The sequence below is a fragment of the Ipomoea triloba genome, chromosome 10 (assembly GCF_003576645.1).
Source record: "Ipomoea triloba cultivar NCNSP0323 chromosome 10, ASM357664v1".
In the NCBI taxonomy this organism is placed as follows: domain Eukaryota; kingdom Viridiplantae; phylum Streptophyta; class Magnoliopsida; order Solanales; family Convolvulaceae; genus Ipomoea; species Ipomoea triloba.
The window spans coordinates 7,501,567-7,515,904 of NC_044925.1; the positions used below are offsets into that span (position 1 = coordinate 7,501,567).

At 34.6% G+C, this 14,338-nt stretch overlaps 1 protein-coding gene across 3 annotated transcripts; it reads left to right on the plus strand.

Moving 5' to 3' along the window:
- Window positions 1-2,954: 2,954 nt before the first annotated feature.
- LOC116032589 (lysine-specific demethylase JMJ18-like) lies at window positions 2,955-12,828 on the plus strand. 3 transcript variants are annotated; one of them, XM_031275233.1, is made up of 13 exons: window positions 2,955-3,062; window positions 3,289-3,366; window positions 6,310-6,532; window positions 7,199-7,270; window positions 7,612-7,701; window positions 7,790-8,284; window positions 8,387-8,611; window positions 8,870-9,031; window positions 9,548-9,916; window positions 10,090-10,987; window positions 11,078-11,181; window positions 11,318-11,515; window positions 12,163-12,828. In XM_031275233.1, exons 3-13 carry the CDS (start codon window positions 6,527-6,529, stop codon window positions 12,505-12,507), a joined length of 2,964 nt encoding a protein of 987 aa, XP_031131093.1. In that variant the 5' UTR covers window positions 2,955-3,062; window positions 3,289-3,366; window positions 6,310-6,526; the 3' UTR covers window positions 12,508-12,828. The 3 variants fall into 3 exon arrangements, with proteins under 3 accessions (XP_031131093.1, XP_031131094.1, XP_031131092.1); XM_031275234.1 differs by lacking the exons at window positions 2,955-3,062; window positions 12,163-12,828 and adding an exon at window positions 12,033-12,159 and having other exon boundaries at window positions 3,091-3,366; XM_031275232.1 differs by lacking the exon at window positions 2,955-3,062 and having other exon boundaries at window positions 3,093-3,366.
- The last annotated feature ends 1,510 nt before the right edge of the window (window positions 12,829-14,338 follow it).

Below are 14,338 nucleotides of genomic sequence, written 5' to 3' on the forward strand. Positions count from 1 at the left end.
TTCATACGTAGAATGATGTGTAACTGTGTTGTGGAATGGTGTGTTTTAATACGTCGTCTAGTGCATTTTAATACATTGAATGGTGTGTATTTTAACACATGTTTTCTAATATGTGTAAATAGTGTATGCTTATAATCTGACATGAGGCACGTTGTGGTACATTTTAATACGTAGAATGATGTATTTTATTAAGTATATTGATGAATTTTAAGTGAATAGGTGCATTTGGTATATTGTGTGGAATGGTGTGTTTTATCGGTCCTCTAGTGCTTTTTAGTATGTATAATGGTGTGTTCTGTAACATATATATATTGCGCGTTGATTTGATGAGTTGATATGATCTAATGGCTAAAAATAGGCCTCACGGCCACACCTAATGACCAGGTCACACCTGATCATGACTATATATATATATATATATATATATAGAGAGAGGTGATTCCAGCTTCACTTGATTAATCCTAAGTCCGCAAAACCCTGTCCTTAGGAGACCCAAGATTTATGAAACCAATTTTTGACTTTTCTAGTTGACTTAGGAGATCAATTTCACCTTTTTTTCAAAATAAATTTCTGGTAAATGATTACATTATAAATAATATGACATAGATGGCTCTACTGTAAACTTTTATTATTGGAAATCATGTATTGCATATTTGAATAATTAGCAAGAATCTTGATGAGGTCAACTTTAAAAAAAAATAAAAATTGCGAATTCAAATCTTGTACTTATACTGTAATCTAACAAAAAGAGTTATTCCGCATTAATTATCAATATTATTTTATTGTACTTATATAATAAAGTGGTCTTTAACATTATATGTATAAATAAATACATCAAATTTTATTTAATTTAAAATTGAGTTGAAATTGAAATTTACATGCAAAACTTTGATGAGGCCATTTACCCCATCCAAGTCATTATTACAGGGCGTTTGGTTGGAGGGAATTTAAATTTCATTCCTACTTAATTCCTACCTAATTCCAAAGGCAACTAAATTCCTTCGTTTGGTTGGAGGGAATTGCAATTTCTTCGTTTTCATGGAATTAGAATCCCATACCACTCTCTTTTTAACCTAAAATTGATGTCCAACCTTCTCTTTTAGCTAATACTATTATCTTCGACAACTATCAACAAGAAAGTCGAGCAAGCAATAATCATTATAGGTCAATCTTAATCAAGTATGTTTTTCCAAAACTCTTAAATATTTAAATTTGATGTGTATATAACATATTTGTCTAAATTTTGAAAAGCAAAATTTTCTGTTTGTGCACCGATCTGTTCAAAATATATATGCAGAATTGTTCAAAATAGTGATCGAATGGTGTGAGTTATGTAAATCTTTATATGCAGAAATTTTAAAAGCAAATTTTGAGTTGCCTAGACTTTGAAAAGCACATTATGTACATCTTGGTTCCTGGATTAATTTTGATGTATGTTGACGTTATGAAATATTTGCATGAAAATTAATTACAATATGTCTAGTTCAAGAGATATGGTAGATGAGTAGTATTTGAATTTAAGAGTTAATTCCATTTTTGGTCCTAGATTTATAGGTGACAATTCACTTTTAGTCCTTTTTTATTAAAACATCCACATTTGGTCCTAGTATTATTGTGGCATGACCATTTTTAGTCCCACATTTACAAAATCGTCAAAATATTGTTAAATACAAAGGTATTTTAATCTTTTTTATACAAAGTATGTTGAACAGCTATATTTTTTATGTTTTTTTTTTTTTTGAAAACATCCATAATTGAAGACCGAAACGTTCTTGAATTTAACGATATTTAAACTGTTTTGTTGATAAAGGATCAAAAATGGTCATGTCACAATAATACTAGGATCAAAACTAGATGTTCTAATAAAAAAGGATTTAAAGTGGACTGTCACCTATAAATCTAGGACCAAAAATGGAATTTTGTTATATTTTTTTTGTGTACATGTCATTTAATAATAATAATATTATTCATAATAATAATAACAATGAGCATTTTGGACTTTATAGTACTTATTCCCTTTCAATCCCCATGTATACCAAACACTAGAATTGAAATTCCTAATAATTTTATTCCATCCAACCAAACACTGGAATTTAAACTCCACTTTATTCCCACATTATTCTTTTCCCATAGAATTTCAATTCATTTCCCAACTAATTCCTTCCCTCCAACGAAAAGCCCTGTTAAGGTGTGTTTGGTTCGTGGGTTTACACATTAAGAATGAGAATCAAAATTATAGTTAGTGTTTGGTTGACAACTTTTTAAAACACAATTATGGAATTTGATTACACTTAAGTTAAAAAAAAACTTCATTCCCTAATTAAAAACGAGTATCATTCTATTTTATTGGTAATCTGATTTTTAAGTTTGGATAGCGCTTTTAGATTTTTGTTTTAATTTTTTTGGTTCATTTTGGTGCTTTGGATGTCATGGATCAATTGTCTTAATTTTTTTATTTTTGTAATTTTAAAATCTTTATTCTTATTATAGGGTTATACATAACCAAATATTATTATTATATCATTATTGATAATCATTCAAATTTCACTCTATTACCAAACATGCAAAATATTTTCACCTAAAAATTAATACAATTATCAAGTGTTTGATTTCTATTCCGATTTCAATTCTGATTCCCTGGTGGGAATAAAATACACCCTTATTACTCCTATTAGAATTAGTATTGCTATATTTATATTTTATTATATTATATTTCTGAAAATATTACATTGGGGAGAACACGACATCCTCGGCTCCACCGTGGGTTTTAACCACGGTTCTTTCCTTCATTATTTTTTAGGTAAATTATTTTCTTCACTTTTCTGCCATTCTCGTACTTGGATGTCTACATCAAATATAAGAAAATCAAAAATGATTAGAATTTAACGAACTATCACTTTTGTCTTCTTTATGCTCACAACTGTCTCTAAATTCTTTTCTTTTATCTTTTTTTTTTTTTCTAATTAAACTCAAGAAATTAACCTGGTTTTCAAGATTCTAATTTTTAAAACCGTTTGATTTTTTTTGTCCTCTGTTTCCAGTAAAGACGACTAGTTTCAAAGGTAAAAGTTCAAGGGTTCAGATTTTTTTTTATCCTTTCCATTTGTGGGTTCTTCCGTTTGGAGATTGTATGTATTTTGGGTGTGAAATTTTGCATTAAAAAAAAAGGGTTTTTATTCTTTTTAAAGATATTATTTCCAGAAAAACATTGGGGTTTTAATGCTTTTAAAGAATTGTTCCTTTTGGCGAGTTAAATTGGGCAAGTGAGTAAAAGGGTTCTCTTTACAGGGGGAGAGGGGATAATATTATCCCTAGTAGCCATACACTATTTCTCTGGTGGTGCAGCATTCTCTTGAGATCTTAGAGGTTAGCTTTCTTGAATCCTTCTCCCTATATCAAGTTTTATTTGTTTAATTGGTTTGATTTTTGTTTTATTTCATGGCTGTAGCCTTTTTGTTTATGTTCAGTAAATGTGTATCTACTTCCCAAGAGAAGAGTTGCTCTGATCTTCTCTGTAAATGCCATTGTTGCTGGATGTGTACAAGGGTTTTAGTCGAATTCTACTGTAATTATATCAGTTGATGTTTCAGTCAATCTTAAACTCCCTGAAAGGTTAAGGTTTTTTTGTGATCATGGTGTATGATTAAGGATCATGAATAATCCAGAAACCAGTTTAGCTACTTAGGATTATTGGCTTGAATAAGCCAATAAGTGGTGTACAATCTGTAATCCATAATCTTTGTTAAACATGCAAAAAGTTGATTATTTAATCAATAAATCTAATTTATAAGCATTAAAAAGGGCCCACAGATAATCTGTTGAAGTTCTGGGTTGCAGAATGCAATGACCTTAGGTATCAAAGGATGGACAGACAGCCTGATATGACCTTAGAATTTTGGTGCGCTAAGATTTTAGTTGTTACTTGGATTTCTTGGGGTATTTGATCAGAAAGATAGTTTTCTTTTGCCCCCGCTAGGAGTAACTTCTGTGAAGGGAAGGGTAGGTATTTGATCAGAAAGATAGTTCACTCAATGTGGTGATCTTCTTTTTGCTTGGTTCCGTTTTATTCTTGATCTTGTGGGTGACTCCATAAAGAACGTGAAAAAACTCCATACATAGGCACATAGCTAACCCGAAGACGCTGACATGGTGAGCATGTAAGCCAGCTCAATGGGAGGCTTTTCTGGTGTGGGATCCCAAATTGGAGATCGAAATCTCTCTCTGGACCTGTGGTTGTGTTCTTTTATTTTATGGAAAGAAATTTGTGTTGTCTTCTTTTTCTTTTTCAGAATGACAGTGAGGCCAGCGGGCTTATAAACTTTTAACTACAAAATGGGCCGGAGGCATCTAGAATGGTGTTTTGAATTGGAAACCATCGCGCTGCATTGTTTTTGTTAGAATGGGCCAGAGGCTACTAGAAAATGAGCAGGGACCATGCCAATGAACGAGTTGGGCCATAATGCATTTGGGTCGAATTAAAACTAAAATGTTGAATCCAACTAATTAGCTAGTTAAACCCGTAGCTTTATAAACCCATCCTTCCTCTCTAACTTTTCAATATTGGAATTCCAAATAAAATCACATAAGAGCAATGCTTTTGTCATTGTTCTTATTTTTCAGCACTAGACATATCGGGCTGGAATCTGCACACGGATTTGATTCGAACCTCGCTCTGTAGTTTGTCCAAGCATCTCAATTCCGTCCTCCTAGTTTATTTTCTTCTCAAATCCAATAGGATAGAAGTTTATTCTGCTCTTGTTTTTTCTTGTTACCTCTCCAAACATTTCTCCCCTCGCAAGACCAATAAAATCAATAGGTTTCCGCAACAGACTAAAAGGCTTCAAATTATCTACTTTCTGTCTGCACAAATTGTGGATAACCTACTTCCTCCTATACCAATTTCTTCACCTTAGCACTTAGATTTTTAATTTTTTCCAAGTAATGGAGCGACCGCCTTAAGTGAAATTTTGTTAGACAAAATTGACCTCCAAACATCCTAGTTAGAACTACACGTCTACACTGCCCCCTTTCCACTGAATCCTCTGTCCACCTGCTATTCTACTGCTTTGCTTTATTTCCTCTTAATCTTTTATTTCATGACAGAGGATATGCCTTTTTCTCCCTGTTCTATGGCTCTCATTTGCTCCTTTCTTATTTGTATATGCAAACTCTCTATGAATGCAGCACCCCATGACACTGAATTAGAGGACAATATGCAAATGATTCAATTTTATTTTCAAATTCATATTCTAGAGTGGAGGACCTGTGGAGAGGGGGGTGGGTTATATTAGTTTTGAGCTTATTTTTGTTATTATTGTTGTTGTTGTTGTTCTTATTGTTGTTTTGTTGTTGTTATTAGTATAATGGTTATGGTTATTATTTGAGTTCAAACAAAATTAGACAGTTTTGTGCACTTGGATGTAGTTTGGGAAATGTATATTTAACTAACACTCTGCGTAACTTTATGCTGTATGGTAGTTGAAATGCATCTATTAAATTTGATTAAAACTTGGGTCAGGTTTAGATTTGGGAGTGATGGGTAACAATTAACCACACGGTGGTTTAGTTCAAATAATGGTAATGGAAAAGTAGCTTAATAATGGCTGAAAAGAGCTACAAATTAAACATATCGACGGGAAAGTGAACCCTTTTGCTAACAAAAGGTGACGTACCATGATCACCTTTCCTATGGCCTCAATCTTTTTGAAGCCCCCCTGAAAGCATTTTACCTAGACTTTACGCAAATACCATTCAAGTCGCCTTCTCAAGATTTATTTATTATGTTATCTTAGTCTTTCATTATCCCCTGAATTTAAAAAACCAAAAATGAAAAAAGAGCCCACGATGTTGATGCTAAATGATAAAGAGGAGCTCAATGGATTGGAGATTGATAGATCTATGGGTGGTAAGTAAGGGTAAGCATGAAATTATTTGATAACTTAGAGAGAATCTATTAGATGATTATTTAGTTACTTCTAATAGAAACTAACAATGGCTTCTTGCATATGGTTCAAATCTCTAAGATATGTTAAGTTTTGAATAGATGGTGTTAAGCACTTGAATTTGATTATACACGTTTTATTATTAGCTTAATTTGTTGATAGAAATATTTTCATAAATGTATTATCTGAACATAGACATGCATTCCTTTTCATCTTTGTGCCAATTTGTGGTAGATTTAGGCGGAGTTTAAGAGGGTCTATCCTTATCGCATTATTAATGTCTATTTCTGCCCTTTCCCCATCAGATTTTCAGTTATATCTATTTTGCAGTCTTTAGTCTTTACCATAATGGATTTGGTTTTGGTAGGTTGCAGTTTGGAATTGAATGCTTGAGATTTCCATAATCTGCCACACGTAGGCTTTTCCCTTCAGCAAGCTTAAATACCAGAGTATAGATGCATTTCCATTCAATATTCGTTGTCACTCAGTCGGTCACTCCCAGTCATTGAACAGAGAATACTATACTTGTGAAATTCAGACAGTTTATATATGCTCCAGACTGGAATCATAACCGTTTAAAGAGCATGAAGGTTTGATCTTTGTTTTAAGCATTTTTTTTTCTCCATTATATGGTCTTTACCTTATATGCTGTCTGAATCCATATTTGTGCTATGTATATTTGAAAAAAAAATTGGAGTTTTACCTAATATTTTTAGATTACTTCATGAAGGAAAGAAATAATGAAAGGAAAGAGATCTGCACAAGACTCTACTGAGTAAATATTGTTTGCTGTTATATCTCCAGTTACTTGTTGGATTTTATGACAGATGTCCCTTGCATGATTATTGAGATGACTGCAAAATGAAATTGACATTCAAATTCCATTGTTTGTTTGCTCCAAAATTATATCTGCAATATTTTTATCAAGAAAAATATATATTTTGTATTTATTCTCTGCAAGGAGCAATGTTTCTCAAGTTACATTTATTTACATGGTCTAGTGTGTAGTTTACAGGGATTCCTTGATTATTAATATCTAATACTCATAGAGAAAACACAACATAAAGAAGATTTGGTGAAATTCCTTGCATGAAGCAAATTCTTAGCGTAATTGCATAAATGTCACTTCATATTTCTTAACCTTGTTCTGCTAAGATATTTCTGTTAGCATGTTGCGTACCTTGTTAAAACAGATGAAGAACCATTGCCTCGATTCTCTCATGTGAACTGGTCTTAACTCTGCAATTTGTTCACAGGAACGCCCTCCAAGACAAGCTGGAAAAAACAGGAGCAATCTTGAAAGTTCAGGCAGTCCTTCGAGTCTAAAGGTACAAGAATGACTGCAAGATGTTCTCAATACTTAATTCAGTTACATTAGCATAGATTATTTCTCTAATGTAGTATGAGAGGTCCATAAGTTTGAAGTTACCTGTTTTCAAATTGTCCACTTAAGAATTTAAAAGAGTCATAATTCTCTCTACCTGTCATATAAAATTGTAAGCTGCCAATAAGGAACTTATTCACTATTTGAAAATTGAAAGGATTTAGATCAGTGTTTAGTTTCCAATATCATTTAACTTGGAGTTCATTGATATCCTCCAGTAAATCTTTGACATGGTAATAATTATCTAATCTATTTAGGTTTATTTGTTTCCCCTTCTTTTTTCAGATCTTGGAGCAGCCATCAGCAAGATGGAATCCTCTTGAAGCACGTCGACCAATCCTAGATGAAGCTCCTGTATTCTATCCAACGGTTGAGGTAAAATTCTCAGTTGAAGAATTCCGTTATTATGTTCTGTCTGTTGTACGTGGTTGATATAAGATGCTCTTTTATGGTAATTGATCAGGAGTTTCAAGATACCATTGGCTATATTGCAAGTATACGCCCAAAAGCGGAGGCATATGGCATATGTAGGATTATACCGCCCTCATCTTGGAGTCCACCTTGCCCTCTCCAAGAGAAGAATGTGTGGGAATGCAAATTTTCTACACGAATCCAACAAATTGATGTGCTTCAGAACAGGGAGCCCATGAGAAAGAAAAGACAGCGGAAGAGGAGACGAAGGGGACAATCCAAGGCGAGATCTGTTCGGAGATGTCCTGGCTCTGAATCAAATATTTCAGACAGTGAAGAGAAATTCGGGTTTCAATCTGGACCTGACTTTACGCTGAAGGAATTTCAGATATTCTCTGATGAGTTTAAAGAACGTTATTTCGGGGTGAAGAATGCAAAAGAAGGAATATCTGATAGGTCTGGACAGGAAAATGAACGGAAGCCATCTATTGAAGATATTGAAGGTGAGTACTGGCGCATTGTTGAGAAGTCAACAGATGAAGTTGAGGTACGAGAACATGGAACAATATTATTATTCCTTTGATACACACACACACACACGCACATTTGTTTAATTAGATCATAGGTGTTCTCATATTCTAAACACTAGGTGTACTATGGAGCTGATCTGGAAAGCGGAGTATTTGGCAGTGGCTTCCTCAAGGCTTCATCATTTGAAACTAAGAGTACATCAGATGAATATGTAGCTTCAGGTTGGAATTTGAACAATTTTGCACGCCTCCCAGGGTCTGTACTGTGCTTTGAAGAATGCAATATCTCGGGAGTTGTAGTGCCATGGCTCTATGTTGGAATGTGTTTCTCATCATTTTGTTGGGTATGTAACAAATGCTTTCTGTTTCAAGTACTGATTAGTGTCTTAAAACTGTAGCTATGATATATTTACTATCACTATATTTATCCTACTTCCTGCTTCCCCAATTTTCTCAGTTACATCACTTATTGTACTCAAAATTTCAAATTTTTTCTTTGTGTTTCTGTGTGATTCTTTGTTTGTTTTTTTTCCACTTCATCAAAACCATTTACTCTGTTTCTTGTGCTGACAATATATTTCCATTCTTAATCATCTGTAAAGCATGTTGAGGACCACCATCTCTACTCACTCAATTATTTACACTGGGGGGATCCGAAGATATGGTATGGAGTGCCTGGAAGTCATGCTACTGCACTGGAGGATGCAATGAGGAAGCATTTGCCGGATCTCTTTGAGGAGCAACCTTTCCTGCTTAATGAACTAGTAAGTGATTAATAGCCAGTTTTAATTTTGTTTAGATATAAGTAGCAGATCATGTGGACCTGGTATGACTATGGATATCTCACCTCAACTTTTGTGGTTTGCTCTAGCAATATCATTCCCAGTTTTCTATTTTAACTCCCTCCCTAATCACTTTCAAGCTAGTCTTCTAGAGTCCTAGTCTATCCAAGTACTATTCACCTAGGCAGCATTGAGATTATTTTGGGGTGGCGAGGGAAACCCGCAATCACTACCCGAGGGCGTGTATTGGGTAAACCCCGCCTTGTGACCCTAGCCGGCAGAGGACCTCAAGGAGGTAAACCAGCCTAGGTTGCCCATGGCTCAAACCAAGAGAGCTGGGATTCGAACTCGTGACCTTGTGGTTACAAGCTTGTATCCTTAGTCATCTTTGCTGAGGCTACCCCGCATTGAGATTATTTTGATCAAAGAACTTTTGTCAGTTGCCATTGACATTTTTCTATCTTCTTACTTTGGGGCTTTTATTTATTTTTGTTAAAGGTTACTCAGTTGTCTCCTTCAGTCTTGAAGTCGGAGGGAGTACCGGTCTACCATGCTGTACAGCACTCTGGGGAGTTTGTTCTGACATTCCCTAGAGCCTATCATTCTGGATTTAACTCTGGGTTCAATTGCGCGGAGGCTGTAAACGTGGCCCCTGTGGATTGGTTACAGCATGGACAAGTAGCAGTTGAGCTCTATAGTAAACAACGTCGCAGAACTTCACTGTCACATGATAAGTTGCTCGTAGGTGCAGCAAGAGAAGCCGCACAGGCACTATGGGAATTATCATTTCTTGAGAAAGAAATTCCAAGAAACTTGAGGTGGAAGATGGTCTGTGGGCAGGATGGAATATTGACAAAAGCAATTAAGGTAAACAACCAATTGATCCATTAAAGCAAACAACAATCCTTGCATATGCGTTTAAGCATATCTGTTCTCTTTTACTTTGCTTTTATCAGGTTATGCATTTGTAAATGCTCAAAGATGTGAAAAACTGTAGCTTAAAAATGCTCTTTCCTAATTCTGGGTTTTGCTTGTTACAGAAAAGGGTTCAAATGGAAGAGGAAAGGATAAAGCGGCTATCTCCTGTTCTATCTCTTAAATACATGGGCAGAGATTTTGACTTGAAGAGTGAGACAGAATGTTTCGAGTGCTTCTATGACTTGTACCTATCTGCTGCTAGTTGCAGTTGTTCCCCAGAAAAGTTTGCATGCCTTGAACATGCAAATCTTATTTGCTCGTGTAATCCAGAAAATAAACGTGTTGTTCTCCGCTATACCTTAGATGACTTCAAAACGCTGGTTAAAGCATTGGAAGGAAACTCTGATGCAATAAAAATGTGGATTGCCAAGGATTTATGTGCTCCTCGAGATGCAGGGAATGATGTTAGAGAGGAATTCGCGAGGCCAGATGGCCAGCAGCCATCTAATTCACGTGCACTACCCGACATGGCAAATGAGGTTAAAGCTGAAATCCATGCCATAGCTGATGGAAATACTTTGGGGAATGGCCATGAATTTGATTTGAACGAAAACTGTTTGTCCAGTGATAATGAAGTGTGTCCGCCACAAATCTCCAATAGCTCCAACAACTCCGTTGATTTAGAGATGGCTGACGTTCCAGAATCTAAAAGGACAAAAGGAAATAATTGTTCACTATTCCCGGAAAACAGAAGCATAGGTGTCAATATAAACACCTCTAGCTCACATGATTCTGAGAATGGAATGAAGTTATTTGGAATTGATCTCTCTGCAAGATCGTTTCCAAGCTTTACGTTTAATGGAGAAGAGAAAACAGGAGTTGTTGACAGTTCAATGGGAAGGAACTCTCAGTGTTGTCCCACTTCTCTTCAGAATTCAAGCTTTCAAGTTGAGCCAATGAATTATGGGTCTGTCATTTCTCGAAAGCAATGGTGCGATAAGAGGACCATATTCCCTAAAGGTACAAAGTAGAGTTTTGTACTCTGACACACCATTTTTTAAAGATTTAATTCTGATCCCGACCTTTTCTAACACTAATAAACTTTGACAGGATTTAAAAGCCGTGTAAAGTTTTTCGATGTTCTTGATCCAACGAAAAACAGCAGTTATATATCTGAGGTTTGTGATGGTGGACTTCTTGGACCTCTATTTAAGGTAAGCCCAGCCCATTGGACTTCAAAAGCTAAATCCCGGGCCAAAATCCCAAAACCCTTTGTCAAGTTTTTATCTATGTACAGGCTTGATTGAAATGTTTATGACCATCCCTCACTTTTTGAGATACTAATTTCAGGTTACTTTAGAACACTGTCCTAGTATAAGCTATGCCTGTTCTTCGGCTGAGAAATGCTGGGAAATGGTGGTGGATAGACTGAACAATGAAATAATGAGGCAAACCGTTTTAGGGAAGCAAGGACTCCCCCCATTGCAAACTGGAGATAGAATTAACGGGCTTGTAATGTTTGGGTTCTTATCCCCGCGTATCATTCAGGTAAAAAGCCTCTTTATATGCTTTGCGTTTGTCCATTCAACACTATCTACTTTTGTTTCCCCATGTGGCTTCTCCCTGTTTGAGACCTAGGACAGATTTTATGCATGAAAGAAATTATATAATTAGGTCCTATATAAAATTCAGATTGAGGCTTTGCTTCTATACATTGTACTTTGGAATGCAATCCAATCAATTAGTTAGTTTAACCCATGACTTTATAAGCTCATATGTTCTTTCTTATTTTTTCGATGTGGACTCTTAACACTCACCTCAAGTGGACAACTAGGTCATTTTGAATTTAACCAATTGTCCACTTAAAAATTTAAAATACAACCAGGTAAACACAAAGTGGACCGAACAGGCTCTAATACCATCTTATAAAATAAGATTGGGCCAAGGTCATTCGACTGGGCTATAATGCACATGAGCCAAACTACACTAAAAGATTGAATTCAATTAATTAGCTAGTCTAACCCATGACCTTATAAACACACATGTTCTTTCTTATGTTTTTCAGTGTGGACTCTTCACAGAATGGATCAGAGAAGTGGTTTCTAATTCTTGAGAGCTCATCCAAAAGTAGTTTTGCGATGATCCATCCACCATTTTTGCATTAAACCATCTATCTTATTTCTGTTTATGTGCAGGAGATTGAATCGCTTGATCCTGACCATGAATGCACGGAGTACTGGAGTCAGAAGCAGCCTCCAGGATTTAGCAAGCACGATGTCAAACCAAGCTCAGATATCAAGGAAAGAAGCCAAGATTCTGGACTCGATTTGGCCGCTAAACGAATACTAGGTAGCAATAGTCATTTATCTGATGACAACGCGAAAATTGCGCTGCGTAGATTTTTCAGTAAAGCAAATCCACAAGAGTTGGAGATGATGCATGGAGTATTGTGCAGCGGATCAAGTAGCCCGGAGTGGAGAACAGCGGTTTCTGTCCTGGATGAGATGCAGAAGAAAGGTGAAACAAAACTTAGGGACTAGTCATTTTCTTTTGTTCTTAAGGTTCATATCTTCAGCTATAGATCCCATTTAAAAAAAAAAAATTTATATAAAAAAAAAAAAAGAAAAAAAAAACAAAGATGAAAAACTCCCCTCATAAAGATATAGAGTTCCTGCTATAGGTTTCAAGCAGATAGCATCATATAGAAGAAAAATGTTAGGCTTTGAGGTCTTCTTTTGCATGTTGCAGAACAATCAATTGTTGTTTTTAGTAATTTTACATTGTTTTACTTCTCTTCATGTTTGACTATGTACAACACTCTCAATCTGCAATATGGATGGCCTCATTCTTTTGAGATTCAACAAGTTTTTGAAGTGTCATTATAGGCATTTACTCTGTTGGGCATCGGTCGGGTCGATCGAGTTTAGTTTTTACTCAATTCGACGTGCTGTGATTTACCGTGGATGAATGTGATTAAATGGTTAATGTCTACCTATTTATCGAAAGAAATTAATTTTTTATTTCCGTTTTTCATGATTTTCATTCTCTAACAAAGTGAGTCCCATAAAATTAAAGGGAAAATTGTAATTTTTGCCCCTCCATAATATGTCAATTATCAATGTCACCCCTGAATTATTAGTGGTGTAAATGTTGCCCCTCAATGTTCAAAAACAGTACATATATTGCACTTCCGATAATGGAGGGGCAATATTTACACTACAAGAGAGACAATATATGTACCGTTCTTTAAAATTGAGGGGCAATATTTACACCACTAATAATTCAGGGGTGACATTAATAATTGACATATTATGGAAGGTCATAAATTACAATTTTCCCAAATTTAAATTTAAAAAAAAAAAAAAAGAGAGAGAGAGAGACTAGAATAGAAAATACGAATGATCATTCATATTTTTTAGTTATTTTTAAAAAATAGTTTTTTAACTTTGAATAAATAGAAAAACAAAACTTGTACATAATTTTTATTGGCCTCTAAGTAAAGAAATTTAGATTTTGACAAACAAATATAGGAGAAATATCTCAAAATGGATCGGACAAAAACTGGCATAATGGGAGTTGGTTTATAATTGCCAATGGAGTAAAAATACAGTTAATCATTCATTATATGTAAATATTTATTTAAAAGTTTTGTTACTTAGTCTCTTCACTCTCTTGGCTCATTTTAATTAACATAACAAGTATTTTTTTTAAGTTATAGAAGAAAATAAAGGGTAATTCCTTTTTCCTTAACCCACTACATCTAACCGAGGGAGATAAAATGTTAATCGTGAATTTTTTTCTCATGTTTCTTTAATTTAACTAAACATTTATTAATGATTTTTGGGAAAATGGCACTTTTCCCCCTATGTTATGTGCATATAGCACATTTCCCCCATGTTTTATTAAAGTGGCAGTTTTGTCCCCTCGGTTATTTTAAAAGTGGTAGTTTTTCCCCCTGTAATATTAAATTGACATTTTTGCCCTTAAAATAATTATTTCATTTATTTTTATTCTCCAACCAATTATTACTGATATGTATGGAAGATCACGGTTCGATACGAACTTAATCGAACACTGTAGCAATTGAACTTAAATAGTATGGACGGTACTTACGGTTACGATTCAGAACCGAAAAAATAAAATAAAATAATTGTTGAATTTAGACTATTTTTAAATAAGAAATAAAATTAATAAATAAATAAATAAATAAGTTTTGATTGGTGGTTCAAAATCGAAATTGGAATCGAACCTTACCGATTTATCAAAATAAGTGTTTGATCATTTTCATTATATATGACAGTGGTTCAGTTCCGGTTCACGGTTCAAAAATTATTTTATTTTATTTTTTTCGGTTCTGAATCTTAACCAGAA

What these genes read in the sequence shown, in the direction of transcription:
- LOC116032589 (XM_031275233.1), top strand. An exon ending in TATTGACAAAAGCAATTAAG is followed by an intron (nt 9,917 to 10,089) that starts GTAAACAACCAA and finishes TGCTTGTTACAG; the next exon opens with AAAAGGGTTCAAATGGAAGA. An exon ending in TTCTTGGACCTCTATTTAAG is followed by an intron (nt 11,182 to 11,317) that starts GTAAGCCCAGCC and finishes TACTAATTTCAG; the next exon opens with GTTACTTTAGAACACTGTCC.